The sequence below is a fragment of the Salvelinus sp. IW2-2015 genome, linkage group LG3 (assembly GCF_002910315.2).
Source record: "Salvelinus sp. IW2-2015 linkage group LG3, ASM291031v2, whole genome shotgun sequence".
Lineage (NCBI taxonomy): Eukaryota > Metazoa > Chordata > Actinopteri > Salmoniformes > Salmonidae > Salvelinus > Salvelinus sp. IW2-2015.
In genome coordinates this window covers 12,330,943-12,357,141 of record NC_036840.1, presented here as the reverse complement: position 1 = coordinate 12,357,141, position 26,199 = coordinate 12,330,943, and the positions used below count along the sequence as shown (strand labels likewise).

Here is a 26,199-nt window from a genome sequence, read left to right as displayed (position 1 = left end):
ACACACACACACACACACACACACACACACACACACACCTACTCTCTAATGACATCACTGTGTGTTTCCAGAGTTGGAGAGGTCGTATGCGGCCAACCAGCGTACTCTGGAGGCCAAGACAGTTCAGCTGGCCGGGCTGGAGAAAACAGCACGCCAGCTGCTCAATGACATCAGCCAGAAAGTAATGGTCTACAGCACCTGTTCTTAGGGTAACCATGCCAACAGCATCCCTGGCAATGCCTGCCCGGATGTCATACCAGAGATTATGACGATGTCTTCTTTAGTGTCAAAGAGATAATATGACAATCACTCAGGAGACTCCAAAGACCAAAAGCAGTATTTTACCACTAAGAACCAAGTATTCCATAAAAAACCTGTTTCTRTATGAAACGGGTCTCTAAGCCATATAAGCTATTATCACAAGTAATACATGTTTTAACCATAAGACTGCRCATAGATTTCATGATTTTAGATTCTATGGAAATATTTTTTATAATCGTGTCTGTAAAGATATTAAAATGTGTCTGGACCAAAGCATACGAGAGCCTATTCAATTGTATGATACAATTTGTACCCATCAACCTATTGTTGTAATTTAACTTKTCAATATAAAGTAATAACTGCATCTTAAATTTTTAGCATTGCCTAGTTCACCTCTACCTAAAATTAGATACTTTTGAAATGTACAGTATTTGGTGTTTGCTTTCCCCTAGTGGCAATCTGAAAAAACGGTACCCTCTTTTTGCTGCATTTTCATCATCTCTAGGGAGTATCAGCACATACACAATTTCAGCTTAGTTTTCCATTATGGAGTCCAATTCAATTACAGGCAAATGTACTTCCATCACTTTTAACTGTWATAACATGCTGTTCACTCTGCYAACTGAAACAACCTTACTCATTCACTGTCATTGTAGGCTTAACTAGACAATCCATTTAATTTGAAAACATACTCTAAAACAGCCTACCTTCTAATCAATTTGGGCAGTTAGAGTTCTGCTTGTCTTTCTCCTGCCTTTTCTCTTACACCCTCAGTGTCTCTGCCCACCTCTCTCTCTCTCTCTCTCTCGCTCTCTCTCTCACAATATTGATGCAAGGTGATTTGTAGATCAGTGATTCTGAACAGTTCTTTCCTCAGGCTGATCCTGTTGAGCATAATGAACATCTCTCTCATCCTCCCATGAATCCCTCCTTCCTCTCCGGAGGGTTTCCTCCTCTGTCACCATCACACTGTATCTCCACCCAGTGACTCAGACTTGCTCTGAGCAAATGGGATACAAATGGCACCAGCAGTGTTTCCCGCCTGGACCTCTTCATCAAATGAGATTTGGCAGAAAGCAATCAATATGGCGGCCTTCCCTCCCTCTRAAATGAGCTCTTTCCATTTAGTGCTGCAAATCAGTCAGGCATCACTGTTTTCCCTCACATATTAACCCCACTCCAGCATATCTGTGAGATAAATTGCTTTAGAAAGTGGTCCAGCCGGTCCCTTCCCCTGTGTACAGTATTTATGGTACARTGGTTTGACTGTGTGATGTGAATGCTTGTACAATTATATAATTTTAATACATCACAAAAGTCATACTGCAGTGCAATGCCTCGTTCTAGACACATATTTCTTTCATCAGCTTGCATGGATGACACTCCGAAAACCTTATACCATGCCTAACCTCATCATCCACTTGCAGAACAGCTAAATAGAGCTATCCTGTAGAAAACACAGCTGTGCCTTGCAGGCTGGTCAGCCCATCCATCGTAYGACAGTAAACAGCCATTGACCTTAACCGGCCCTAACATCACCTTCCTGTTTGGACCATTTGATTAGCAGCCACTGGGCCTGGAGACGGCTACAGCTGCCGGGCGGATAGGAGAATGATGTGGTTCCCATGTAGCTGGCCACGGGGCACTTCTCAATATCAGCATGTGTCTGCAAGTGTGGTAGAGTGTGGTTTTCCTGAATTGATATGAGATATTAATTAAATATGACTCCTTCCTCTCTCTCCYTGGCCCATTCCCACTGGGGTCTGAGATGTGTTTACCTTACTTTGTGCCGAGTCATTGTACTGCTGATGACGCTGCTCTGATCTCTCTGATACACTTACAGCAGGAAGATGGTGAGGAACCATTTTAGAGCAGCCGCCAGACCATAGAAGGGCTGCAGAGAGGAGAGAGAGAGGGACCGAGAGATGAGGAGAGGCGGGAGAGAGAGAGAGAGGGGTAGGGAGAGCAAGTTAGAGGGAGAAAGGGAGGAGAAGAGAGAGGTAGGGAAGAGTAAGTTAGAGGGAGAAAGGAGAGAGAGGGAAGAGAGAGAGGTAGGGAGAGCAAGTTAGAGGGAGAAAGGGAGAGAGGGAGAGAGAGAGGTAGGGAGAGCAAGTTAGAGGGAGACGGGAAGAGAGAGAGAGAGAGAGAGGTAGGGAGAGCAAGTTAGAGGGAGAAAGGGAGAGAGAGGGAGAGAGAGAGAGGTAGGGAAGAGCAAGTTAGAGGGAAGAAAGGGAGAAGAGAGAGGTAGGGAGAGCAAGTTAGAGGGAGAAAGGGAGAGAGCGAGAGGTAAGGGAGAAGCAGTTAGAGGGAGAAGAGAGAGAGAGAGGGAGAGAGAGAGAGGTAGGGAGAGCAAGTTAGAGGGAGAAAGGGAGAGAGAGAGAAATCAATCAATCAAATAAACATTTGATTTAATTAGCACTTTTGAAAAAAAATTTGTCACAAAGTGCTTCACAGTAACCCAGTCTGCTCCAAGACAAGGCAGGTTGTTGCAGAGGAAAGTTGGAGAGGGCTTGGAAGTCTGCCAGGTTTCTTTAGGATTAATGGCTATGGAATGGATGACTCTTTCCTACGAGGATCCGCTGTGATTTCTCATGACATGGGTAGGTGTCTGCTGATTTAAACATGGAATGGCATTGTTGATTCAAATCATTGGACACTGTGCAACACACCTTATTTTCTCCATCAGAGCCAGCCATCATACACAATTTGACTCAATACTGGAATGTACAAGGTGCTAAAACATTTGACTATCAATTACTGGATATAGAGAGACTCCTAAATATCATATCCAAATAAARGAGCAAAAAGCGTGGTTTCCCTCTGCAGTGAATAATTTAAACTAATAAGCTCATTAAAGAGTCTCCTCTGGCAGTGGTCTACTATTGATTGATGTGGTAAATTTCAGTGGACGCAACAACAACAAAAAAATTATAAGTGGGCTGGGTGTCAAAAGCGCTTTGAAATCTAAAGCTGAACTTTGGCAGACGTTCCAAYGTTGCAGGCTGGGTATAAAATCAAATAGTTGTTGCATTTGAAAAATTCAGAATCAATTTAGTGTTTGTTCTTGTTGTCACTGAACTTCTGAAAGCTCGCTCACAATGAAATGACAACCCTCGAATTCAAGCCGTTAAAAAAAAAATACTGCATGACTTTGATAAAGGGAGTAAGTCACACTGCATCTTGCATCATACTAATACTGTGATCTTGAAACGTTTCAAACCACTGACTTGCTATGAAGCTCAAATGCAATTGACATTGGAACTCTTTGAATGTTTTATAGTTACATTCTAATGCCTCTGTTATCAACCCAACAAGCAATTGATATTTGTATTATGCCTGAAATTAATTAGKCTGCTTATAGGGACAATGATATCTTTACTAAGGGAATCAATGGGAGTCAGCATCTGTGAATGTACTGTGTTTTTCCCTGGAAGGATGAGCAAGGAACTGCTCACTAAATTCGAATTAGCATATAAACAATCAAAGATTTAGGCTWTAGTTAATTCAGTCAGCATTGTTTTAATTAATTAAAAGTTTCCAATCCAGTCACCCTGGAAAGTTTCCAATATGAGGCAACGTCTTTTCATATAGCCTACTAAAAGAGGCGTTGCCCAATACAAATAAAAGATGTAAATGTTTATAATAAAAATCAGGAATTTGCGTCATTATTAGTTATTACACAGCACTAAGCAAGGGCATTAAGTTTGAGAGCTATAGCTTTGACTCATTCAATCCCGGAATGATCATTGAAAGTAGTGGTGAAGTGTAGTCTTGTGTGACAGGTTTTCTGGCCCTACACGCTTAGAAAAAAAGGTGCTATCTAGAATCAAAAAGGGTTCTTCGGCTGTCCCCATAGGAGAACCCTTTGAAAAACCCTTTTGGTTCCAGGTAGAACCATTTTGGTTCCAGGTAGAACCCTTTTGGGTTCCATGTATAACCCTTTTCACAGAGGGTTCTACATGGAACCAAAAAAAGGTTATCCTATGGGGACAGCTGCAGAAGCCTTTTGGAACCCTTTTTGTCTAAGAGTGTATGGGATAGGGAGCATTGAGACAGTAAACAAGTATGTTACAATTGTGGAGGGCATCATTTTGCAAAGGTAATTGAATTAATATTTGCCATAAAGAGATTGTGGTCTGACTCTGGATAGGCTAAAAAAACATCGGTGTCCCAAGAATATACATAACAGAAATGATTACTTCTGTCTGAAATTCAAATATTTATTAAGCCTACACAAGATATATGATTCCAAATTAATATAAATATTTTCTGTGTTTTTTTCTGTGGTGTGTGTGTGTGTGTGTGTGTGTGTGTGTTTTCAAGGAAAGAGGGCTTCCCTGGAAATCAGTAGCCATAAAACACCTGTCTGGAGTCTCTCCTGTCTCTCAGCATTGCATTTGTCTGAACTGAAAATTCAATGCTGCCACATCCTTGAAATATAAAATATTTATATTCCACAAGTCAAACAAATTATGAGGGATGCTATTAAATACCACAAATTAATTGACCAATGAGGTAACCAGGGGATCTCAGGAATGGATGCATTTTGCAGCTCCCAGCATGCATTGTGGGATACAAAGGAGACTGGTGGATTCTGAAGCGCGAGCTGGTGAGGATTGTGACACGAGCGCAAGGGGAGCATCATCCAAACACTTTGTGTTACCAGATACCAAGGTAAAACATTACAGAAATATTGATGCTGTCCGTAGTTCAATGTGGTGTCTATGTGCATGTATTTTTATTCTCGGTCCACCGCTCTCAGCTGAAAATAATCATTCACCTTACAAACGAAACGGTTACTTCGAGCACGTTAGCGTATTTCAGCCGCTGGTTATATTTATTTGCGCAGGCTAATTAGCGCGTTGCAGTCAGGGCTGTTTGCTTGCTACAGTACACGGGGTACGGGGTAGTCGGTAACGGTGTGCGGCAATGAYCTGTTCATGAATATCTTGTGATTTATTGATTGGTTTGGGGTGAAAAGGGAATTCCCGCATGCAGCTAGGACATTGTTACACGCACCTGCGCTCCTAATTAGKCTTATCAATCAGATTTTCTTTGTATTTAGTGAATCCCAAACCTCTGCATCAACATTTGGCATGTTTTATACAATTATGTATACCGAAATGATATGATCAACAAACTATACTGAAATAATGCTATTTTATGCCCGAGCGAGTGAACGCACTTGTTGAAAATGTCAWGGTTCCTGTTTTCTTTTTCGTTCAAGTTGGAAGGAAACTAGTCTTTATCATCATGTAATATGTCTATTAAGCTACTGAAGGCTGTATGAACATACATATATTTTATCTATAGAATCCTATCCATGTCTAGAGATGCTGTCATTGCTGATTTTAACTCTACGTTGTGCATGTGCCGTCAGACTGTGACTGAGTAGATAGCTAGTGAGCTGTAGCCTGGATCCTCTCTGCCAGTGTTTCCCCTTGATTCTTTAGTCCGTCTGAGAATCCAAAATGTTCAATTGACAGAATTGGCTATGTACCACAGACAGTCGGTACTGTGGGATTCTTGACGATCTTAACAGGAAGCCATAATCTGGTGACTAAACAGCATTCAATATTAAATAGCTTCTCCTTGAGATAGCTGCGAGTGTTCTGAGTGTTCAGTCTAATGAAAAGCTGTAGATCTGCTGTAGATCTGGATATTTGCTCAATTTAGCAGTTTTTGCAGTAAATATAGAAATGCTGATGCCTGTTGTGTACTTGCCCGCTGACGGGCCATCTGCAGTGAGAGGCGATCTGAGGTTGACACCTGTTATGTCTTTCTGTGGCTGAGAGGTGATGATGCCATGCCTCTGATTGACCATCTTGAGCCACTGCCTCATTCACTGCTACCAGGCCAAGGCTGCATGCAGGGAAAGGCACAGTCCAGCCCATCCCAGCMCCAAACACGCTGTGTGAACACCTCATGGATAAGACAAAGACATTGAGCAGGGAATATTAAGCTTTTAAAGACGTCATCCATTTCTATGCCTCAGCTGTATTTTATACACACACACACAACAAATACATCGCAGTCCATGAAAAACGAATGGAAAATCCTTTAGTCAAGGAGAAAACTGTTGATGTGCATTTAGGTATATTTAAGTATCCTCTTCTGCCTCCTAACTGCAGGACTGGTTGCTTATGATGGATTGGTTAAGTGGTTTGTGCCTATAGTTGTGTAGCCCTGGCACTGTAGTGGCAGGCTGATAGGCCATCTAAGGTCACCACCCTCTGTGTTCTCTAGGTGGCTGAGAGATGATGATACAATGAGGGGATTTGATTAATGCCCCGGGCCTACCCTGGGTGAATCGGGTTAGTGTTGATTGCATTCGTTTTGGAAGCGGKCTTCCTCCCGGGCGTGAGCCCGGTGCCCAGTTTTGACTGATGGTGAAGTGATKTAGGTTAAGCACGTGTAGTAACGAGAAATGTGGTTCTACCTCAAAAAGCACAAGAGGATTTCGACACCCACCATCTCAGATGGTTCTGAAATTGTTTCTGTGGTTAGAAACAGATAAGAGAAGACATTGTTTTGTTAAAAGATTATTTGAACTCTGACAAATTAAGCTAATTGATTGTACCAAAATTGTCTATTTACATTTATAGGATTCATATAATATTCAATAAATATAGTACCCACGCTGTGGCTTGGAGTATTGTCTATTCATACTATGTAATGTATTCTCACTGAATTTGGTGATGAGATTTTCTCCTGTTCAGAGAAATTAGCCRTTAAAGTCGCTTGCATTTTCCTCTATAAATTAGTGTGAAGGTACTAGGTTTTGCCAACTAGATGCTGCTGTTACTGCTACACCCTTTAATCAATTTTGTTAGTTTTCTTGAGTTTATTAAATGGATCAAACTTTTTTTAAATGAMAATTTGGGTAGAAAACCAATAGCTTTTGCTCATGATGAAAATAGTGTGGTCATCCTCACAAGTCAAGCCAGTCCTCCATGAAACCAATTCAGTTTGTCCTCTTAGCAACCTATTGCTTTAACCCAACTGTTTCCCAATGGTCCAGCAAATGGCAGCTGTCTAAGAGGGCTGTCCTTATGGTGCAGTTCTCATATGAAGACTTTTCCTACAAGCCCAAAAATGTGATGGAGAAATGGGCAAGTGACTCCAATGTTTCGACAATCCTAATAAATTAATACAATTATAAACCATTACATACAAGTCAAATGTTTTTTAATTAAAATTTGAGAATATCTGTTTGATTAGTGACACTTATTATTAAACCCAAACCAWTACCATTGCTTAACACTATACATAGGGCCCTATAAAATCTGAGTAGCGGCGAATGGAATCATTAAAATTATAGCGGAATTCAACAATTATAAAACCATGTATTGGACTTATTAAAAAATGTATTCATTTGACCAAGTTAATCATAAGACATGAACAACATTCATCAGTGATTTCATATTTTCATGCAACTTTCTGAAATGGCACAGGAATGCACTTGTGTGTTTGAGCTCTACAAAAACATTGCTATCCAAACAACTGTCTATTGCTGGTGCATACTTGCTTTAAAGGGTAACTACACCCAAAAAGAAAAATGTCTTACATTTTTCCCAGACTTGAAAATGGGTTTCCTGATGGTTTTAAGGATTGTTGTGGACTTAGAACACCCCCAAAAAAACGAATGATTTGAGAGCGAACACCTGGAAAAGAAACCTGAAGAACAGAAACAGATTAAGCTGAAGCGAATGACAGTTTGTGTGTGTTTGAATTGCTTTCATGGAGGACTGGCTTGARTTGTAAAGATGACCACCCCATTCATTTTCATCATGAGCTAWAGCTATTGGCTTTCTACCCAAAGTTGCAAAGGGTCAATTTAACAAACACAAGACACCAGGAAAATTGATAAAGGATGTGGCAGTAACCGAAAGAACAGTGGCACCTAGTGGGTATAACCTGGTACCTTCACACTCATTTGTGAGGGGGAAATGCAAGCAACTTTCAKGGATCATTTCTCTGAGCAGGGGAAAAAAACATCACTAAATTCAGTGAGAATACATTACATAGTATGAGTAAACAATACTCCAAGCCGCAGCTAAATACTACTTGTCAAACATAGAAAACTGATACTGTATACTGGCCATTTGGATGGTCCGTGGGTGGCTTTTGACCATTTATTTGGATTCCTTAACAATGACTGAAGTGGTTTAGCCCGAATTGGATGTTGAATGTTATATTTAATGAATATTATATGAATCCTATAAATTGAAATGGATAATTTTGGGTGCAATCAATTTGAGTTCAAATTGCCTTTAAACAAAATAATGTTGCAGGAATGCGTGTCTTATCTGTTTCTAACTACAGAAGCCATTCAGAAAAATCTGCGATAATAGGTGTCATGACTCTTATCTGTGTTTCCACATGCAAAATTGGTGTCTTTAGATTAAAAAAAAAAAAAAACGCTTTGTCAGCCTTCCCAGTGAGATGTATGCTTCTGAATGATGCATCATGCTGCCATGTTGACGACATGACCGAGCGGTGTAGATTAGTGTTCAATTTGTGAAGGGCGCTCCTCCCTCACTGCTTTTGCACGTTTACGTCATGGGCCATAGCCCGGTGCACTAAATCATACTCCCTCAATGCTTCTCAGTGGTAGTGACCCTCATGGCTTGTAGAGCTTGTGCCTCATGGCTGCCAAGCCAAGGCTGCATGCAGAGAAAGGCCCAGCCCGGCCCAAACATGCTGTGTAAAACACCTCATGCATAAGACCTTCAGAAATTGAGCAGGGAATTTTGTGCTATTAATGACTTTATCCATTACCATCAAGGACGAAAGCATCTATCATAGTCAAAACTTGTACACATACGGACAGCAGGTTATTAGAATATTGGACCGTTGGCTTTCATACTTTTCAAATTCTGAGCACTACTCAAGCAATTTCTCCAACTGTCAACACATTCAAGTTGAGTACATGGCGCTGCATTAGTWAGGAATTTTGTATGGTGGTCTCAGGCATGTAGTTACTGTAGGTCACAATGGGACGCCGGACTATCGYGTGTCAGCATCTGTGGACTAGGGATGTGACGAATGTAAACATTTTCTTAACTTTTAAACTGCCTTTTTTTTGGTTTTCCTTTTCAACGTTAAGAAATTAATAAAATTCCACATGAATTCACAATGCAGCTCAAATCAAATTTAYTTAGATGGCCCTTCTTACATCAGCTGATATATCAAAGTGCTGTACAGAAACCCAGCCTAAAACCCCAAACAGCAAGCAATGCAGGTGTAGAAGCACGGTGGCTAGGAAAAACTCCCTAGAAAGGCCAGAACCTAGGAAGAAACCTAGAGAGGAACCAGGCTATGAGGGGTGGCCAGTCCTCTTCTGCCTGTGCCGGGTGGAGATTATAACAGAGCATGGCCAGGATGTTCAAATGTTCATGACCAGCTTAGCATGGTCAAATAATAATCATGAATAATTTTCAGTTGGCTTTCATAGCCGATCATTAAGAGTTGAAAATAGCATCCGGTGAACAGGTCAGGGTTCCATAGCCGCAGGCAGAACAGTTGAAACTGGAGCAGCAGCACGGCCAGGTGGACTGGAGACAGCAAGGAGTCATCATGCCAGGTAGTCCTGAGGCATGGTCCTAGGGCTCAGGTCCTCCGCGAGAGAGAGCATACTTAAATTCACACAGGGCACCGGGTAAGATAGGAGAAATACTCCAGATATAACAGCCTGACCCTAGCCCCCCGACACATAAACTACTGCAGCATAAATACTGGAGGCTGAGACAGGAGGGGTCAGGAGACACTGTGGCCACATCCGATGATACCCCCGGACAGGGCCAAACAGGCAGGATATAACCCCACCCACTTTGCCAAAGCACAGCCCTCGCAGCTGTGCTGCCTGCAACGGTTTGGGTCCCTTTCAGATTGTTAAGCATTGCACCTGTACTTCCATTACTGTACCTCAATTCCACCTCAAAGTTTACATTTCACTCTCTTCTCATTTAACTTCTCAAAGTATTGCCATACAGGMTTTAGCTTCCATCGCTTGACTTTCTCTGCATGTCTTTTGTAAAAATAAATATTGTTTTTCAGTAAGGAATTTTTGCTTCACATTAACGATCCCAGTTTCCTTCAAACGTTTAAATGTTCACACCCCTACTGTGTGGACAATGATTTACGTTTAAGACTGCGTTCACACAGGCWGCCCAATTCGTATCTTTTCCACTAATTGGTGTTTTGGCCAATCAGATCAGCTCTTTTGCCAATAATTGGGCTACCTGTGTAAGTGCAGTCTTAACGCCAGTTACATTTTAAACACATAGTAATCCCAGTCCATGTAATACATTTGTTTTAAGGCTTTTAATTAAGATGCTCTAATTGTTCATTCAAATGTCGGTATCAAAACAAAAGTCCAGTGCATTCGGAAAGTATTCAGACCCCTTGACTTTTTCCACATTTTGTTACGTTGACAGCCTTATTCTAAAATGGATTAAATTGTTCTTGGTGGTTCCAAACTTTCAAAGCTGCATAAATGTTTTGGTACCCATCCCCAGATCTGTGCCTCGACACAATCCTGTCTCGGAGCTCTACGGACAATTCCTTCAACCACATGGCTTGGTTTTTGCTCTGACGTGCRCTGTCAACTGTGGGACCTTTATATAAACAGGTGTGTGTGTGCCTTTCCAAATCATGTCCAATCAATAGAATTTACCACAAGTGGACTCCAAGTTGTAGAAACATCTCAAGGATGATCAATGGAAACAGGATGCACCTGAGCTCAATTTCAAGTCTCTTATTAACAAAGGGTCTGAATACATATGTAAATAAGGTGGGGTTTTTTTTAGGTATAAATTTGCAAAAAATTATTGGATCCTGTTTTTGCTTTGTCATTATGGGGTTTTGTGTGTAGGTTGAGGAACATTTTTTATTTAATCAATTTTAGAATAAGGCTGTAACGTAACAAAATGTGAAAAGTCAAGGGTTCTGAATACTTTCCGGAATGCACTGTCCTGTGTTTCCTTATATTCATGATGAGTAATGATAAGGTGGTAAAGGTATTCGGTGAAGATGGCACTAGTGAGAATAAAACAGAGCTRACTCTTTGTTGGTAACCCTATAGCATGCCATGTGGTTGACGTATCGTGATCACTCACAACTACTGTATGTCATCACACTCATCTGATCCCGTGCCAAGTTTCTTTTAGACTAGTCATAAAAAAGGAACGGGTTGCTAAGCGACTGCTGTGCCAGTTATCTCACTAAGTACTAGGGGACCAGAAACGTGTGCTAMGTACGGGTCGGGTATGAGTGTGCGCATGTGTAATTTAAAGTTGGATGAGCTATTAATATAAAGCTGAATTGTTAGAGGGAGGCTCAAACCCCATTGTATCGTTATGCTCTTGCTTTTTAGATTGCTTTTAGATGTGCTGCTGTTAATTCGTTATTAATGGTATTTTTCACATATATTGTTACAGGCAATGCAATTCCCATTCAACTGTTATCCTCCACAGTGCTTAGGGTCTTTCAAGTCCCAGTCAGCTGTACTCCTACCCACCATCGTGATTTCCCCTCATTTAAGTAATGACCCAATATATAACGCTCCATATCCCTGATCTCCGACACATTGACCGCCATGAATAATGCAAGCTCTGTAATGCCGCTAACATGCTAAATGCACGGAAGGGAGACGCTCAAGCTCCCTCTGCTCACTGCATGTGCTTTTAATATGGAAAATATTCTCTACCACCCACTTGAAAGCAAGATGTACTTTTCTAGGTTCAGTTAGCCATTTCATATCCACTACCCTTCACATACGAACTCTGCCAGAACACCTCAGGGCTATTTCTGTGAGTCTTCATGATAATCACCTTTACCTTGTGCAGAGGGTATGAGGGCACCATTCCTCTTCAGCAGTGCTACACATCATTCTTCTATGATACTCACTCAAAAGATCACAGAGCTTCTAATCCACCCCAGGTAACCCCTTTACCCATGGCCTGTGGTCCTCTTGGTCTGCCCATCGCCTCACCCTGGTGCAGCAACCCTATTATCGTCACCATGCATCACATCACCCCGCCCCCCCCCGCCCCAGCGGTCTTTAACATTGCCTTAGTCTAGCATTATCCTGCTGTATCCATTAATTACAGAAGAGAGACTACTGCCTTCCCTAGCAAACCATTGCTGCCTGCCTTAGAGCCTAGACTGGTACTGCACCATCTGTCGTTTATAGAGAAGGCTATGAGAGAGGTGATCAGTTGGGGCCCTGGGGGGTTTTATAAGCCTCACTTCTGCAAGGGCTTGTTGAAACGGTCTGTCTTTAAAGAGAGAAAKGGTTGGTCCCTAAGGCTTTAATAGCATCAGATACTGTATGTGCAGAGGGATGAGAGGAAAGTTGCTTTAAGGCTGGTTTAAGGATGGTGAGAAAGTGGGGGAATGCACCAGTAGTGGTGTAAAGATGGGGATTTCCCCCTACCTTTAGTGGCGATTGATGGATCTCTAAGGATGGGCTCTAACCGTTTCAGCACCACAGAGAGTGGACAGCTCCCTGAGTAATCTGTGTTACCTTTCAATGCCTCTATTTGCTTCAGTATTAATTGTATTCAATCTTTTCCTTTTCCTTTAAGTCCCTGCAAAGTCAATGGCATTAATGCCGAGCTAAACATGTTCTTTGACACGGTTTGAAAAATGAACAAACATATGTCCTTTTGAGGRGCATGTTCTCTGCAGTATTCTGCTACAGCAGCTATAGCAACATATTCTACATGTTGTGTGCAGGCAAGTTGCCATTGAACATTTCATATGTTATTGTTTAATGTATTTTATGCCCCTGGGAGTGCTATGCAGTCCGGTAGGCTGTCTGTGGTCTGAGCTAGTGCCTTTTATAAAATTGAATGGTTTGATTTCACACAGTGCCTTGTCATATCCTTTCCTCGCTCCTCTTTTTCACCCACACAATCCAATTCTGTATCAATCAGCGTCTGACAGTCCGCAAACCCACGCCATAACACGCCTTATCTCCCCCATACAGCCCCCTCCTTTGACTATAGATGAATATACACTGCTCAAAAAAATAAAGGGAACACTAAAATAACACATCCTAGATCTGAATGAATGAACTATTCTTATTAARTACTTTTTTCTTTACATAGTTGAATGTGCTGACAACAAAATCACACAAATTATCAATKGAAATCAAATTTATCAACCCATGGAGGTCTGGATTTGGAGTCACACTCAAAATTAAAGTGGAAAACCACACTACAGGCTGATCCAACTTTGATGTAATGTCCTTAAAACAAGTCAAAATGAGGCTCAGTAGTGTGTGTGGCCTCCACGTGCCTGTATGACCTCCCTACAACGCCTGGGCATGCTCCTGATGAGGTGGCGGATGGTCTCCTGAGGGATCTCCTCCCAGACCTGGACTAAAGCATCCGCCAACTCCTGGACAGTCTGTGGTGCAACGTGGCGTTGGTGGATGGAGCGAGACATGATGTCCCAGATGTGATCAATTGGATTCAGGGCTGGGGAACGGGCGGGCCAGTCCATAGCATCAATGCCTTCCTCTTGCAGGAACTGCTGACACACTCCAGCCACATGAGGTCTAGCATTGTCTTGCATTAGGAGGAACCCAGGGCCAACTGCACCAGCATATGGTCTCACAAGGGGTCTGAGGATCTCATCTCGGTACCTAATGGCAGTCAGGCTACCTCTGGCGAGCCCATGGAGGGCTGTGCGGCCCCCCCAAAGAAATGCCTGACCCACCGCCAAACCGGTCATGCTGGAGGATGTTGCAGGCAGCAACGTTGCAGGCAGCAACGTTCTCCACGGCGTCTCCAAACTGTCATGTCTGTCACATGTGCTCAGTGTAAACCTGCTTTCATCTGTGAAGAGCACAGGGCGACAGTGGCGAATTTGCCAATCTTGGTGTTCTCTGGCAAATGCCAAACGTCCTGCACGGTGTTGGGCTGTAAGCACAACCCCCACCTGTGGACGTCGGGCCCTCATACCACCCTCATGGAGTCTGTTTCTGACCGTTTGAGCAGACACATGCACATTTGTGGCCTGCTTGAGGTCATTTTGCAGGGCTCTGGCAGTGCTCCTCCTGCTCCTTCTTGCACAAAGGCGGAGGTAGCGGTCCTGCTGCTGGGTTGTTGCCCTCCTACGGCCTCCTCCACGTCTCCTGATGTACTGGCCTGTCTCCTGGTAGCGCCTCCATGCTCTGGACACTACGCTGACAGACACAGCAAACCTTCTTGCCACAGCTCGCATTGATGTGCCATCCTGGATGAGCTGCACTACCTGAGCCACTTGTGTGGGTTGTAGACACCGTCTCATGCTACCACTAGAGTGAAAGCACCGCCAGCATTCAAAAGTGACCAAAACATCAGCCAGGAAGCATAGGAACTGAGAAGTGGTCTGTGGTCACCACCTGCAGAACCACTCCTTTTTTGGGGATGTCTTGCTAATTGCCTATAAATTTCCACCTTTTGTCTATCCCATTTGCACAACAGCATGTGAAATTTATTGTCAATCAGTGTTGCTTCCTAAGTGGACAGTTTGATTTCACAGAAGTGTGATTGACTTGGAGTTACATTGTGTTGTTTAAGTGTTCCCTCTATTTTTTTGAGCAGTGTATATTCATGAGGCGCTTATTCAAAGTGTCATAACTCAAGCTCACTCTAATCAGCACACCTCTACATCATTCTCTTAGTAAGTGCAGCTGATCTGAGTGACGTTCTTCTGGATCAAGCCCAGTATCTCACTACCTCCTCTCTGTATGCAACGCAGATTGTTAGAATCAAAAATGTATTAAGGCAACTACAGTCTCCTTAGACAACAGGTTTGAATTGTGCATCCCCCCTCMCTGCATCCTTCCTGACATGAGGCTACTCCCTATCCTAGTACTGTACCAACTGTTTAATATGCAGRTAGTCGATGGTTAGATTTAAAATGCATGAGGTGATTGGGGGACTCTAAGTAGGCTTGTATAAAGGCCCTCAAGTCCATCCCACCTAGAATCCCCCCTTAACATGAGCCTATTAGTAGTATCTCTGTTCAATATGCAAAGCCATTGTTCAGATTCAAAATACATTCGGTGTGTTTGACTAGGTTTGTGAATGTGAATCCCCCACCTACCTAAGGCAGTAGCTCATGTATGTGTCTGAGGCTGTCAYTGTGGTTCCAACAGGGTTGMGCACTCCTACTTTCGTTCTTCATCAATGATTGGTGGCTGGCTGGCTGCGTTTTTATAGAACAGTGTGTTCCTATGAGAGCTAAGCTGACGTCAGTGATGCTGCCTTCTGCTCCATACTCCTTCTGTTCCGAATGCAATTAATATGGGAAACCTTGTTTTTTACATTTACAGTAGCATATAGAGTTTGTTGTATTGTGCCAGAGGGAAAACAAATTATTGTTAATTATTATGAATTTGTAACAATAATAATCTCTTCCTTCCTCTGTCTCTCTCTGATCCCACTGTCTACCCTAGTCCAGCTGGCCTGAACGACCGACCCGCCAGTTACCATGAACTACCTACGCAGGCGTCTGTCCGACAGCAGCTTCGTGGCCAACCTCCCCAACGGCTACATGATGGACCTGCAGAGTGGGCCTCGCCCCACCCCGCCCTCTTCCACCTCCAATCCCGCCTCCCCAGCCACAGAGAGGCGAACGCCCCCCAGCCTGCCACCACAGGTCCCGGCCTCCGGCTCGGCCTTAGGGTCGTCCCCGGCCCCGACCCCCGGGGGTTTCCTCACCTCCTTCTCCAGTGTGGTGAAGACCGCCCAGTTGGCACAGAACGCCGCAGCAGCAGCCAAGGCTTCAGCGGCGGTGGCAGAAGCTGCCGCAGCAGCGCCCGCCAAACCTGTCATTCGGAAGCCCAAGATTCTATTGGTCATCGACGACCTGCACACAGACTGGTATGTTTCTCTCCCATGAAAGTGACCACTAAATCAGTATATTACACAAGCCTAGGCTACATTGCAAGTATTACTTGATATCACAACCTATTTGAATTGGCATGAAAAGCACTGTGCTTAAACAGTGTTTCACATACCCTCTGCCCACTTGGACAGCACATGGAATTTACCATCAAATAGCTAAAGTCTATTCTTGTATGCAGCATTAGTCATACTAATAAAACTAAACCAGTTCAGAAAGGGAACAGCTGATATGGCACCAGTTAGATGCTAGTAACAATCATGCATTGCATTGGCGGTCTATTTAAACCCCTAGAGTCGATGRCCGCGCCCCTGCGGAAATCAAATTAGCCCAATTAAAAACATCCCCATAAAGTTTAAGCTAGAAATATCTGTTTTGATGCGTCTAAATCCACCGCATCCGCCGATGTCGTACTTCCGTATCTGTGTTGAAAGGTGACAGTTTCTCAATCCATGAGACATCCTAAAAATCTGTTTTCTCATAAAATCGTCTGTAGCATCCGAACTGTTTGACCTACAAACTATTATTATTTTGCTCTATGACCCCCACAAGTGTTTTGGGACGGAAGTCGGTACAACCCAGCTGCCAACTTCTGTCTGTAGCTTCCAAACAGTTTGGGCTACACACTAATATGAAAYGGGTGGAAAGGTGAGACTCTCACGAACATGTACAWGCAGGTTGTTTTGCTCTAGGACGCCCACAGGCCTTYTAAGACTTGTCTGAAGGTCCCCCGGAATCAGTTGAAGAAAATGTGTAGGAGTATATATGGAGAGGGTAAATACGTGTAAAAAAATGTTTTACAAATATGTTTCCTGATCTTTCATATATCTCACAGATATAGGACACCTCAGAACAAACTTCCATWATTTTTTKGGGGGGGAGGGAAACATCTGTTCCATGTAGTGAATCTGTTGTTTAATGCGTTTGTATTGGCTAATAGCAGTAAGGCCCCCAAAAATATTTTTCATCAAATATTTTTGGAGGATACTTCAAGGGATCTTAAAATTCCAAATCAAATAGCAAAATGACCTTCTTAAAACRATTCCATATAGGTTAGTAGAACCATCCTCCGCAGGCTTACACTCTTATGGGTTAAGTCTGACTAGAATATCTCTCCCTCTGAACTTGGCCGCTGCCCTCAGCTCTCCATTAAGGTTCTACAGAGAGGCCTGACTGGTCTCGGAATTATTACTAAGTTATGTCCCAGCAGACTATGCTGTCAGTGTGCAGGACTTAAATCTTCTCCTTCTTAAATCTACTCCTTTTTAAAGCCCATCTGGGATCCCAAAATGTCTCATTCCCTTTCATCTTATCGCGTAGCTGTAATTAAGCCGTGCAGAAGAAGCCCCTCAGTATCTACTGTAGATTCTCTCGGCTGAGTCAATCACTCTGTTCTCTAAGGAGCTCACTGCAGCTTTTTATACAGTACACTCTGCCTATGACAACTCAGCAGTGTTTAAAAAAAATATATATTTTGCCCACTGTGTAATTATTTGTAGGAGATGTGATGACTGACTCATGTTACTGAGGATGTATTATAGAGCTTTTGAGTCGCAACCAGACTAAAGGAGAAGAGAAATGCGTTTGTTAATGGTATAATAGTATGAATGTTTCATAGGTCYTCTGTGCAGACATGGGCCAAACATAAAAACAAAAACAAACATACTGGATACAATATCAAAAGAATTGTGATTAAGCGTCTCCATTAAACTTGGCCTTGACCTTATTATACACAGTATAGCAGACGTCCCTTGTTTGTGCAGTGTAGTGGGCCTTTGTGTTCATATCCGTTTGCCCAGGCACCATGTCCATTTTAAGCTTAGGTCTATAAGTGAACATACTAAGTGCATGTATTCCGGTACAAATGCTCAGCTGTCAGTGAGAAATTGAGTGAATCCTTTACTAAGCATACCATTATGTTTGTGTGTATGGTATCAACCATGCGGTCTTCTCTTTATCTTTTGGCGACGTGTGGAAATGGCTGGTAAAAGGCTGTAATAAATATCGTTCTTGAAGTATTTTTATGCATATTGTTACGATATAAACAGCATTGGCATATTACGATATGAAAACTAAGGTGTTTCATTTTTGACCACACTGAGGCACTGTAGTCCACCTGCCGCCAGATCACAACCTACTGGATGCTGATGTGTTTCTCCACATTCCCTGCATCTCTGTGTGGAGTAACACTGCATTATGAACAGCAGATGGCGCTAGCTGATAACCTATTGGAAAACTCTGAGAGAATATGTACCCGTGCTGAGCATTGCTTCCTGGGTTACCTCTAACCATTCAATACTACCTGTGAACACACATGATCTGCCACCACAATACAGATCTGTTCAAGTGGCACATAATGGTCTTATTCTTTTGTAATCGTTCCATTTCGAACACATGGGGATTAACTTGTTTACTCAGTATCGAGTGAGCAGTGTACCATCAGATTGAGCTTTGTAGTAGCAGCATGGCCYATTTTCATGTAGACCTACACACTTGGTGTAATTTGTCCCTTGAGGCTCTTCTCTTTTTATCATCATCTCTTTAAATCACTGTAATTCAGTACAATAGACTTGCCTTACCATATTGCATCTAAATCTACTTCAATAGCCTGRTCCCAGATGTGGTTGAGTTGGCAAGACAGCGCAAACACATCTGGGACCAAGCTACTATATCAAAGGGGGCGTTAGAGTGGAGAATAGCAGCAGCTCAACAGTTAACCATTGAGCAATACCCCTGAGAGAGAAGTGCAACTCGTGAAAGCCTTTCAATGTGAAATATTTGGCTGCTGCTTTGGCAACGTGTATGGCTCATTGTGCCTCTTCTTCCCCCTCCTCACTATTTGTTTAAGACAGTGAAACAAAYGTACATTTATGCATGCTAGTTTTCTCTCTTCAGTTTTAACGTGTGGGTGAGTTGATGGCCGTGTAGTGCTACCACAGATGTCAGTTCTCTATGAACCCTCCTGCTACCGTCTGTCTCCATTCTATTCCATGTACTTGGCTGGCGTTGGAGGGGAAACTTAAAGCTCCAGAAGTGTTTAAATGGGCCTCCATTACCACGACATTTAGTTTCTGATTTAGTSATTTTGCAGACACTAAATTTAACAGGGTCAGGTGGAATTGTCAACACCATTCTGTCCACCACCACCAATATATGCAGCAGTAGATGTGCAGATGGTAAACGGGGTTGAAATGAAATGGATGTCTTATTCAACAGGAAAGTTTACATCTCTTTATTTTAGTGGAGGACACTTGCTATGGATGCTACATAAAACCCTTAAGGTATGGTAGTAGATCATGGTTTTAGGTGAAATCTAGGGCTTTAAATCTGATTCCCATTTGAAAGGTACAGTAGTTCATGAAAAGTTCACTTTGTGGCTGCCTAAGCTTTCCAATAGTCCTCAGATGCCTTTGTGTTTTTACTGCATCTCCATAAATCAACATTGATCCTATCTCCCGRCACTTTTATTGTTGCTACGGTTGCCAACACAAGTGTTTTATCTGGAGCAAAAACTTTTAACACGAACAACACAAACGGATAGCTTGGAGAAGGTTGCCCCGGACCGCAGGCGAACGGCCATGCGATAAATAACCACAATAAAACCCTATGATGACCGTCGTCCATTCCCACCAGGCAACCARAAAAGAGCGGTGTTTGTAAWTTCAGGATCAATGTTTGTCTGATGGGAGGCAACAAACTGTAGCTCTGTTTGGTTTCAAACTCCCAGGTTTCATTTGTAGACAAAATGGGACTAGTGAAATTGGTCAATGTTTTCTCGCTTTGTCTCTGTCGGTACCTCGGTGCATTAATCTGGTTTTGATGTGCTTTAATACCAGGTTAATTCCGTATTAAGGTGAGTTATTGTAACACCATTTGACCTATATCCAAGCCTTGGGATCATGTGGTGTAATGCAGACATTGACACTTTAAAAGCTTTAGTGATCCATGATTACCCAAATATATATCTTAGCCAAGTATGAGAATTAGTTGTATTTTTTTATGATGCACTGATAGATGGCTTATTGATGGCTGATAGGATCTCTTCTCTGAAATGGGTTTGATTTACATTAAATAYCAATCAGTGTTACAACATGTGTGGTAGCTTTGCCACAGTTTTAAGTGCCCTGAATTGACMTTTTATAATTTTGTTAATATTTAATAGAATCTCATAGCTGACTGAACATGACTGTAATATGTATGTCTCCTCTTGGGAGGTGTTTGCACAGACAGTTGGATTAGAACWAGTAGCTCAGTACTGTATATCCAAGCTATTAGTGTCTTTGAGTTGTGGGTTAGTGTTGGTGAGGGTGTCCCATGTACATCGATCATTGCCTTCTGCCTCGGGGCCACATCTCCTCCAGAGCATACCAGAGGAGAAGCTGCTGGTCTCCGTGGAAACGCTGGGCTCCCCTGACAGGCCTGGCCTCCAACTCTGACTGCGGCACAATGGTGGTGCACACACACACACACACACACACACACACACACACACACACACACACACATAGCAGCTTTCACCACCCACAACATCACCATCCTCATCACTTTTTCTGTTTCTCACTCATCTCTTTCCTTTCCCTCTTTCTCTCTCCATTTCTCATTCTATCTTTCGCAAGCTCTCGATCTCTCACTCCTGTTTTCACCTGTTTTTCTCTCACCGTCTTTCGGAATCTCTCATTCCCAGGATTCCCTTTCTCTTGATTACYGCCTCGTCCCTCTCTCTCACCATATTGCCCTCCTTATCGTACTTGCCATTGGCTCCCTGTCATGCCACACCCTCCTAAGAATGCCCTGCCACATGACATTCTGCAAGCCAAGAAACTGTCAGTTAGTTGTTTTGAATCTGAACAATGTACCGGCTCTTGAATGATCCTATATTAGATTACTCTATCCAACCGCTCTTTGGTAAATGCAGTACAATCACTGATGTCATATCTGCTGTCAAAGTGAGGGTAATTGTGACGGCTGTGGGAAAAATCTGGCTGTGAGTTCTTATTGTCAKATAGCGTAACCCATGTTTTCACTTGTAAGAAAGGACAAATTCCAGATTTCATCTGTCAAAATACATTACTCACTTTGGCTCTATGGGAGACTAATGCAATGAGGGGAAAAGTGTCATGGTAAAGATTCTGTATTCCTCTGCATGATGTTTTTACAATGTGTTTGTGACTAAGAGTGAGTGTTTGTAGAGAACATGGGCCAAATCCTGTCTGGGTGTTTACTCTTCGAACCATGGGAAGGGCTGCTCACCTCAGAACTTTTTAAAGTCCAACTGACCGTACATTTAATTGATCATTTGAAGTGGTGACAAGYTGTGCAATGAATGCCTTGGCTTGACAACATGTCATTTTTAGCACATATGCAAGCCTCCTGGTCTTGCTTAATTGCTCATGCTCTATTACCGTCATGGTGAAGGTAAGTGTGGCCCTGGGTGACAGAGCATTGGTCTTTACTGTATCCAAGTCAGACTTTTTCAAAGGTCCACCGCTAACTGACAGGGAAGGATAACCATGGATCTTATAGTCAACAGCTCAACAGCTGGAAAACCTTAAGATCGGTGATCTTAAGCAGCATATAGARAGCAGGGATAGGGGGAATTCAAACCGGTGCCCCCGCACTCTGACTCTGTACCGGTGCCCCCTGTATATAGCCTCGCTATTGTTATTTTACTGCTGCTCTTTAATTATTTGTTACTTTTATTAKTTTTGTAGGTATTTTTCTTAACCAAAAGACGCATCAATCTCCGATTTTTTTTTTTTATAAATAAGCGGAGCGAGCGAAACAACAGCTCCCCTCTCATGTGTATCTGATGCTGTCTGGACAAAAACAGTATGGCATGTCATAATCTTTTTATCCAGACAGCATCAGATACATAGGCTACATATAGTAAGAGACAGAGGCGCTGTTTAGCTCACTCGGATGCTTTCTCCGGTGAGAGTTTCTTCTGACAGCAGAGCCTGCTCCGAGCCTTCTCCYGATAGTTGAACGGGCCATGCCCAGTTGATAATCACCYGATAATTGCCTGAAACTGAACCTAAACTCTACCGAAACAACCAATTGAACAGATATAACAACGTGAAGTAAAGTATCATGGGGGAGAAAGGTAGAGAATGGGTGAGTTAATGAGGTGAGGGGAAGCGAAAGATAATTATGTAATCACCAAACAGGACCGGCATTTTTTTTGTTTTGATCTATTCTAATCTCAAAATGGTATGTGCACTATATCAGGACACCGAATCCAAGCTGTCTACTCTGGCCTACTTGGAGTACACAGTGAGAGCATGCATACTTTTCAAATGGCAAGAAGACCAAGATGAATGGATGCACATGCTGCATTAGCRTTGCTACAAAATCTGAATGAAAAAACGACTCCGATGGTGGGGAAGAAATGACTCACAACATCTCTGATTATTCTGCTGATTCTAAGCCTCAGCCTGAACCTACACCTTTGAGGCCTAAGCGCAAAAAAATCCAGAACAGTGCTCACTGAACAGATAGATGCCTGTGCCACCACCAAGTGAAACGGGGGAGAGGAGGGACGGCCCCGTTTGGATTGAACAAGCCGACGACAATGCTATTTATCAGCTCAAAATGTCATTGAGAGACCAGGGCCCTACATCTCAAGCAAAAAACAACATTAGCAACACATTCACCAGCTTTCCTTGTTTATGTGACATGGACATGCTCTAATGAGCTGACAATTTACTATTTTTGACTGCTGTCATATCGAGCCTTATATTAMTTATAATGCCATTATTGCTTTTGTGCTGATTTTCAGTAGTTATCAAGCACACATGGCGCATGTTTAGGCTACTGATGTTTTCATTATTTGACTGAGCGTCTTGGTGGTTGGGGTATTTCATTGTAATTTTGTTATAGAAAGAAGCTGTTACCAAGTTCCAACACATGCTTTCTGTTTCCTAGTTGTAACAAATGCAGTCCAAGGATAAAATGCGTTGAACACTTGAATGTTTCTTTTTTTTTTCTTTTTTTTTGTAAGTAGCAGGGGTCTCCAACAGGTTCATCGCAAGCTACCAATAGCTCTTAGCCCAGCTATAAGKAGCTCGCCAAATATTTCTGGAAAAAAGCAGCGCCATCGTGCTGSTTTGCGACAATCAATCATTCATACCATTACACAGCATAGGAGTCAAGTCACACATGCCTTTTTTAAATACAATTAAGCGTTTTATTATTATCATGTATAAGGCYGGGCGGTCAGGCCCCGTCTGATTTGRGCTGGGAAAGAGAACTCTACCGCAAACTGTCAAGTATCAGACACCTTAAGCTCCTGGCTACTGTCCAATTAAATCCATTTTGACATTATCCTTAGTTAGTTTAAGGCAATTTGARCTAAACGTAACACTGTCAATTAATTTCCAGCAATGTTGGCCCTGTGTGTCTGTGGTGTGGAGGGTGTGTGTGTTTGTCTGTCATTTAGCCAGTTAGCGGTAATGATGCAGTAGATTTACCTGGCAGGATTATATAACGATTATTTGTATMGATCGGATGGGTATTTGTTTTGCAAGCTCTGTCATGACATATACAGCAACAAAAACATCTCATAAAATGCACAATCAAAGGGTGTTATCAAAAAAATCTAAATGTTTGTTTTTTCCCCCACCCTAACATTTTTTCTTCTGTAATTTAGGCATTGAAAGAATGCTTAAAATTCTCTAAGAAATAATTGTTATTTTTGGAGTGAAAATCTGAGGAAAAAAATCCCAAACCAAGGAAAATATCATTCAGGAAAATACAAAGAGTGCTTATAAAAGCTACAAAAAAATTTAATCTGAGTTACTCCAAATATGTTTCATAATTTAAAAGTAGCTCTCATGCTAGAAAAGGTTTGAGACCTGTCCAACAGTAACAAACTAATAAAAAATAAATATATATGTTTCCCAAGAAGTGATTTTTCATAGAACATTTATTAATTCCACTGTTAAAATGTTGCAGCCATAATGACTGCTCATTAGCTTGAAGGGGGTCTATCGAGGCCCAGGGGTTCAATTTTTTTTTTTTTTTTTGTGCAGTGTCCTGTACTAAAAATTTTACACCCCACTATGGAAATGAAATGTCCTTTGTTCTTGGGCCAGCCATGCAAGGAGTGATTAGTAGAAAGTTGCAAGAAGAGACGGGAAAGAATGCGAGAAGCTTGGATTACTTTAGTTTTTTCTGTCACTGAAAAGACTAAGACAAAAATGTGTGAGAACAGAAAATGTGCAATCCCAAAGAAGTTTAAAGGCAGTTACTCTAAATCCTTAACAGCCTGTGCCCTAATGATCAGGAGCCTCCAGCATGTAGAGCACACACACACACACACACACACACATACACACACACACCAACAGATAGCATGTAGCCCTTGACAGATTGATAACTGTCCCACGCCTGCTAGGGTTGAGAGTTCACCGGCTGGACCCACAGAGTGTTGGCAAAGACACAAGCTATAAGCGTAGAGCACTTAACGCCCAAAAGTGTGCACGAGAGGTAGTATATCTGAAATGTCCAGATTTATGTGAATGTCCACCCCCTTCGCTTTTTAAAGCGACACATCCCCGTCGGTTTCTGCCTCGTTTGTTCCTTGTGTGTTTGTTTCAAGGCTGTCTAAAAGTGTAATCAGGTTTCCTGCCTATGGTGTTTGMCGATGCCAGTGATGCCTGGCCTGTAAGGATATCATGGTTAGGAACAGGAAATGGGTTTTCAGACAGAAAAAGGACATTACTGTTTATGTACAGGGACATTGAGTCCTATTCAGGGGCATTGAGTCATATCTGTAATATACTTTTGATTTGAGATCCGCCTCCCTTTTCCCCTCTCTCTCGCTCGCTGTTTCTTGATGAGGAGCCTAATAAGTGGGAGATATGATGTTCTGACTGATTATGATGCTCAGCTGGTTTTTAGTCTGGGAAAGTTTGCTTGTGTGGTACGACACAAGGACCACATAATGCTGTAATCATGGAAACAAATATGTCAATGGTCTCAAGCTATTTTGGAAAACTTGACGTTTCAGCCTTCCTCAATCAAATGAACAGATTATTCTGAGGTTGTTGACTGCATACTGTTGTGACTACGTACTTTTCTCTGTTGGTGGAAATAAACTGAAGTGTAGTGGTATACACAGGTGGCCACTACAACAGARACCTTTTTATAATTATACAGAATTTAGGTGATACTAAAGAAGTTATTTTTCTAGTCGTCTCTACACGGGTCATTTCAAGCCTGTAGAGAATMTTTTCCTGTCTAGAAACTCACCTAGGCTACTGTGTGGTGAAAGTTTATAAGCTCTGAAAGTTGCTCTGAAAGTTGTGATCTTGTCTCATTAGTCTCTTTCCCATTTTTCTTTCCTCACAGGGCCAAGTATTTCCGAGGGAAGAAGTTGAACGGGGAGTACGACATCCGGGTGGAGCAGGTTGGTGGCGTTAGAGCTGGAGGGACTGATGACTTCTCCATGTGGCTGGAGATGGCTCAGATGAGGGATTGGGTTTTGTTAGCTCAGCTGATGCCACTCCTGGGTGACTGACTTGACCCACATCTATCWCTTTTTCTTTTCTTTTTTTTTACCACATCATCCACTAGGAATCCAAGCTGTTTTATTCAAGCACCATTAGGATAGYATGTGAGAGCGATAACAGCTGGGTAGCAGCAGGTATTACATACTTATTAGACTTTTTACTCCCATGGCCCAGTTAGCCTGTTATCATGTTGGCATGCTCTGTGTGTGTACAGTATGTGCTTGGCTGCCTGATGGAATGTACTTTATTTTTATGTACTCGTCTTCTCAGCATTGGATTACATGCAGGGWGGATTTAAATGTTTTCTGGACTCGTGTCAGAAGCAGTCCCTTACAGTTCTGAGTCGACGCTTTTTTATTTTAATCAGAAGCTAGCAACGACCGTAGTTCGATTTTCTATCTGCACTGTGTTAACACATCCCTAATGGTTTCTCTGATTCTCCCATCAGGTAGCTCTTTTACAAATGTTTTGTCAGACCAACTTTCCCCTGTAGTAACCAGTTCGTAACCCTGTAGCACAAATA

The 26,199-nt window shown here is 42.4% G+C and overlaps 1 protein-coding gene across 1 annotated transcript in view; it reads left to right on the top strand.

Annotated features, from left to right (window-relative positions):
• Positions 1-4,846: 4,846 nt before the first annotated feature.
• The window catches only part of LOC111950806 (synapsin-3), a 123,337-nt gene continuing 101,984 nt past the window's right edge, over positions 4,847-26,199 (top strand). Inside the window, exons 1-3 of the mRNA XM_023968710.2 lie at positions 4,847-4,935; positions 15,716-16,142; positions 25,516-25,573. Of these exons, the coding sequence (XP_023824478.1) occupies positions 15,751-16,142; positions 25,516-25,573 (450 nt within the window). The 5' untranslated portion in view covers positions 4,847-4,935; positions 15,716-15,750. The remainder of the gene's footprint in view (positions 4,936-15,715; positions 16,143-25,515; positions 25,574-26,199) is intronic.